A 6,000-nucleotide genomic window follows, 5' to 3' on the forward strand; every position below is an offset into this window, starting at 1 on the left:
ACAATTGATTGGTGCTCATAACTATTACACCTGAAATATAAGGCCAGATTGTAGTGCCCACAAGTCCAATTGGAGTGTGAGTGCAGCAGTGAGAGATCCTAGCATTCACCTAGAGAAGTGGTTGGGGTACTTGGAGATAAAGGGGTCTTCTAGCAAAAGTGGATGTTGTATTGAATAATTGATTCAAAACAACTGAGCACTGTAAACACTGCCCGAAGTATAGCTGAATTTCTGAACCGCTGAAAGGGCTCAATTCCAGTAGTATGTTTAATGTTTATTTTAACATCTACAAACTTGGAGTTAGAGGCTTATAAATTACTACATGTATATTGACATGTGTCCATTATAAATGGCTAGTATCTATTTGACTTGTACTTCTGTGTTTTCAGGTAATAAAGATGATGAGTTCAGGATGCCTTATCTCAGCCATCAGCAGCTTCCAGCTGGAATTCTTCCCATGGTCCCTGAGGTTGCACAAGCTGTAGGAGCCAATCAAGGACATCACACCAAAGAGTTCAGCAGGGCAGCCCCCAACCCTGCCAAGGCTACAGTAACGGCCATGATTGCTAGAGAGCTATTATATGGTGGTACTTCTCCTACTGCTGAGACCATATTAAAGAATAACAACTCATCAAGCCACGTACCACATGGACCACTCACTAGACCCTCTGAACAGCTGGACTTCCTTTCCAATGTTCAGGGCATCCAGGTAAATGTTTGGTTGGGGAAAAACAGTGCCAAGCTAGTTTGGAACATTGTTTCATAAAGATTGATTTCCCTCAGTAGTTAAGTGAGAGACTTGCATATGTTGCTCTCAAGTTCACATCAACATCTATATTCTGGAAAATATTATTCTTTGGAATTGGTTTTATTGTCAAATATTCATTCTTGTGTTAAGTGCTTTATCTTTTTTCAGCGCTAATAACAAATCTTTTTCTTTTTAAATAGAAACTAAGTTCCATATTGTCAAACATTTCCATATTGTGAGAATATTCAGCTAAAAAACATTGCCTATTCCACATTTTAAGTTTTTTGAAAGATGTTTGGTACTTTGATATTTGCTGCAAGCTATAAATCATTCATCTTGCATGTTCCCTTTAATCAGAATTTGTATTTCAATTACTGTATTAAATTACCACATAAAATGGTTTCCATATATTTAAAAAGTGTAATATGAAGACATTAAAATGGCAAATATCCTTGGTAAGAATAAAAACGGCAATAACTTTTATACAGTGCCTTTCTTCCAGAATGCTTTCAAAACACTTACAATTGTTTGAGAGCTATTACAGATGGAAAGCTAGGCTTCACAGTAAATGCTCTTACTGGTTTATTTTCTAGGCAGAAGAAATGTACAGGTAGAGAGAACATGGTTCCATTGTATAAGCCAGTGTTCTAACAGATAGTGGATGTGATATATTTACTTCTCAAATTGAGTGAAAGTAACTACAGCACTTCTCTTTATTTTCCTCAGGTTGAATATAAAGACTTTCCCAAAAATAACAAGAATGAATTTGTATCTCTTATAAACTGTTCCTCTCAGCCACCGCTGATCAGTCATGGAATTGGAAAGGATGTAGAATCTTGCCATGATATGGTATGATAACCACTGTTGAAATGCTTTCTTCTTGGTTCTGCTCTGAGAAGCAAGTGCAGCTGATAAACCAAGACAGTGTTTCACAGCTGTATGGCCAATTACACAGCATTTGTTTCATGGCTATATTTTTGTCTGATACGGTACTGTTTTCAGAAGTAGTCCAAGAATAATTTGAGTAATGCAAGAATTTTAAAGCACACGTTTACCATTCTTGTCTATGCAAAATGTATGCGCTTTCTTACCATAGATGCAGGTTTTCTTTAAATTATATATTTTTTAAGTTTGATTGAATGGTCTGGTAACTCTTGAGAACTGTGAACACCACTTTGCTCCAACATTTCTTCATTTTACACCTGCTGGGAAGTAAACCAAGATGCAAGAAATGCAGCTCACCTTTAGATATCATGAGATGCTTTCAGATCTGTAAACTCCTTTTTTTTTAAAAGATTAATGCTGTTGAAATATTTATTTACAACAGGTTTAGTTTACTAAACTGCAGACTTTGAGAAGAAGTGTTTTGGGGCCTTTATACACATCCCTTTTGTCGTCTTGGACATGCCAGAGCAGACTCGATTAATAGTGTCTGGTCCGCATGCGAGCTGATGCTCCTGGCTCTGCATCACGTGCATTTATATAAATGGCAGAACAGTGGTGAGAAAATGGCAGTGGTGCGCTTTTGAACTAAAACATCTTTGTGTTTTAGTTCAAAAGCATGTTGCCTCCATTTTCTCAATGCTAATGTATGTTTCACCATTTATATAAATGTATGTGTCACAGTGCCGGGCACTTTTAGATGTCTGGAAAGTGTGCAGTACAATGTTGGCAGTTTGTATAAGGTCTATTACAATTCAAAGAAGTTTTCATTCTTGGGTTGTCCAGCAGGGGACTGTTCTAATGTGCAACTTTTTAGAAGGTTAGGACAGCACAGCAGATTTTTAACTCTTAAATAGATTTTCTTAAATACATTGTTGTTACTTCTTATATATAAGCTCAGTCTCCTGTAGTGATTTTTATGCTCTTAAATTGTGCAGGAGTTTTCCTTTTAATCTGACTTCTGTCACTTCTTCAGTTTTGAAGTTTTCCTAGCTACCTGCAAATCCAGTTCTAAAGAGTTTAAATACACAAGCCAGAACAAGTGGCAGATTTGGGGAACAAAAAAACCCCGCCTTACAGAATAACTTTTGGCCTTATGCAGACATGGGTTCTCCTGGTAGAGTTGCTGCTCTCCCAGGAGAAAACGTGTGTGTACAAATGTTCAGGCTTTTTCTCTCGGGGTGCAAATGGCCACTACAGGAGAAAATTGACTTGGGAACAACCAGGGATGTGTAAAAATCCCCTGGGAGTGATTTGTGCCATGGCTTCTCTCAGAAGAAAACATAGTCCTCCAGCTCTTTCCCTATACACTGCTGTGATCTGTCACCAGGCAGACTAAGGAAGCCTGCAGAGCATGCTGAGACTTGTACATAGCCCCTCCCTTCCTTCTTTCCTCCCTCCCCCCTTCCCGCCTGCTGCAGTGTTGACACTGCAAGCCCTCCACTCTTCCAGGCTTTAGCATTCAAACGTTTGTACACACTGCTCTGGGTAAGTTTCTCTATCTGGAGAGAGAACCTAGGAGAATTCTCCTAGGTTATCTGAATGTGTGTATGCAGTCCTTTGACTGTCATGGCACAAACTCATACACTTTACATATACAAAACTATAATTAATCTTAAAACAAAAATATTTAAAAAAACAAAATCCAAACCCAGCAGCTCACCCAATGACTTCCTTTATATAAGCTTTTTTACATAGCAACCAAGTACCCACAGGCTATGTAATCAGTTGTTTCCTCCTAATGTGATTTGGCTGCTTGCTGTTCCTGCAAAATGTCTTCTGGTTCTGTTTATTAACCTTTTTTCTGAGCTGTCTGATTACCAACGTATTCATTTCTAATGGCCTCTTTAAGGACACCAGGAGCCAGGGCAAAGTGTTAATTGGGTACCACCTTTTTGTTGTTACTGTTCCCTTTACTAAGAAAAGTTCAAGCCATGCTACTAACACTTAGTCTTGCAAGTTGTTTTTTAACAGGACTTTTTCACTGTACTTCAGTGTTGGAGTAAAGGAATTTAGACAAGGCTTTACTGTTAGCCAGTGGGCACTGGAAACAAGTGTCACCAAATGAATTAAAGGCCACCAGTTAACTAAATCTCTTTCCTTTAGGCTGCACTGAACATTTTAAAGTTGCTGTCTGAGTTGGACCAACAAAGTACAGAGATGCCAAGAACAGGAAATGGACCAATGTCTGTGTGAGTAAAAGCAATTTTTCTAGAGCTAAAGTCAAATTGGCCATGACCTATTATGGATTAAGTGCAGGTAGAATTTTGTGTCTCAGTGGGGGGGGCGGGGTTTGCCAGGAGAATTAAAATATTGAGTCTTAAATTGTCATCTTGGTAAGAGAAGAGAATTGATTTTATGATGCCTTGTAATTTTCATGGTGTCGCATGCAAGTTATTGGGTTCAATACAAGGACAACAGGATAAAATGTTAATGGCCTCTGTACACAGGATCTTGGATTGCTTGGTCCCATTTGGCCTGGAACTATGATTTGATGGGTCTGTAAATGCATGGTTCTTTTCTAAGTGCTGTAACAAACCTTGAGTTGTTCCTCTCTTTCTGGGAGCTTTCTGATTACACAGCCATAACCCAAATGTCTGCATTAGATGTGGTCTCTCAGCAAAATGCTGTTATGGAATTGTAAATTATTCTCTTTGCTTATTAGAGCAACTTTTCCCTGCCAGAAGGTGAGGTAATTAAATAGTGGAACAGGTACATGCATTTTATCCGTTAAAGACAGTTATAGAACCTGTTGCTTCATATGACTTCCGTCATTTGTCTGTAAAACATTTTTCATGGTTAAAAAGTTTATGTTGGTTGAAATGGTGTTGCCATATGATCATCTGAATTAACAGGTAGCTTCTTGCTTCCAGATGTGTGAAACAAGAAATGGAAAGCGACCCTCTCCTCAAACCGGCTAACTCAAACACTTTGGGACAAACACTGGACAGCACTGCCTAAAAAGGCTTTTGACTGGACCCAAACCTGAAAGCACCAGAGAAAATCAAATGCTTCCTATTAACGTAACCTAACTGTTTTAGAGTGCTACAGTCTTTACAACCTACTGTAGTATCTAAATCATAACCGTTGCTTTCTCTTCAAACAGTGATAAATTTTTAGTTTCATTATTGTTTTGATTGAAATGACACTATAAATTTTTCATTTTAAAAGTTTCTTAATTGTATCTAGAACAAATAGCACAGTTTAGAAACTTTGTCTTCTGAGACTGACATGTTATCTGTGAACTAACTTGGGACGATCATATCCATGTATGTGGTTATTTTGTTTTTACTGAAATAGCAGTTTCACTGGAAACAAATTGTGTGCCCTCCACTTTATTTAAAAAAAAAGTCCAGGATCTTGGCAAGCCAAGCTTAATTCTCCAACGGTTGTATGAATTAAACGTTTTAGGAATTTTAAACCTTGTTTGATCATTTTTGGTTAATTTCTAGTTTTCTTGAGGGGGGAGCGGGGGGGACTTGAATGCAAGAGGAGTCTAAGCGATTTCTGATCTATGTTTTAAAGATTGTGTCATATATATCTATATTATACGGATAATATAGATATATATATGTGGCACACAGCTTGCTACATTACAGGATATGATCTCAATGTAGTGCATATAAAACTGCAGATTGATTTTCCTTGAGTGCTTTATACTGTTTAATTACATCTCCATGTAGGGCTGAAAAAAATTACCTATGTTTATATATAAACTGTGTTGCTTTTGATGTTGTGTTATTGTGCACACAACTGTGCACAATAAAGTTTTCTGCATATGGTCCAGGTAAAGCACGATAGCCTTGCAAGTTAAGTACTGCTTCAGTTCATTGTTTACGCTGGAATTTTTTCTCCCCATGGAATGTAAGTAAAACGTAGTGTTTGTCACCAATAAATGGTAATATTAAATTTTTTGGGTTAATTTATTCTTGTATGCCACTACTGGGGTTGCTTTTTTTAATAGGATTTGTAATGCTTGTGATATAGTATGGGCAGTAATGTAAAGCTATGAAGTAACTGTACAATGGTTGATCAATAACCTATAAATAACTACATTTTTAGTAAAGTGGAGGTTGTGACGCACACTAGCAAGATCAAGGAAAATCAAAAGTAATATGGGGGGACACTTTGTCTTTGGTGCCACAATGTCTTAGCATATAAATACATTAATGGGAGCTTAAAGTGATTTAAAGTTATAACATGATTTTGAAAGGAAAAAAAAGTGGTATGGCAGCTTGGAACAGTTTTTGAAGCTTACTCTTACTTTTAAGTTTCCTTGCTTGCTCTGTAACTTTAGTCATAACCTTAGC

General features: G+C 37.4%; 1 protein-coding gene across 6 annotated transcripts in view; it reads left to right on the forward strand.

Moving 5' to 3' along the window:
- The window catches only part of STAU1 (staufen double-stranded RNA binding protein 1), a 42,886-nt gene extending 37,287 nt beyond the window's left edge, over nucleotides 1–5,599 (forward strand). For all 6 annotated transcript variants that reach the window (XM_090064305.1, XM_090064300.1, XM_090064302.1 and 3 more), the window contains 4 exons: nucleotides 390–709; nucleotides 1,475–1,597; nucleotides 3,797–3,882; nucleotides 4,564–5,599. In XM_090064305.1, coding sequence (XP_089920431.1) covers nucleotides 390–709; nucleotides 1,475–1,597; nucleotides 3,797–3,882; nucleotides 4,564–4,651 — 617 coding nt within the window. In that variant the 3' untranslated portion in view covers nucleotides 4,652–5,599. The remainder of the gene's footprint in view (nucleotides 1–389; nucleotides 710–1,474; nucleotides 1,598–3,796; nucleotides 3,883–4,563) is intronic.
- The last annotated feature ends 401 nt before the right edge of the window (nucleotides 5,600–6,000 follow it).

The sequence above is a fragment of the Crocodylus siamensis genome, chromosome 10 (assembly GCF_052110815.1).
Source record: "Crocodylus siamensis isolate JL-2025a chromosome 10, ASM5211081v1, whole genome shotgun sequence".
NCBI lineage: Eukaryota > Metazoa > Chordata > Crocodylia > Crocodylidae > Crocodylus > Crocodylus siamensis.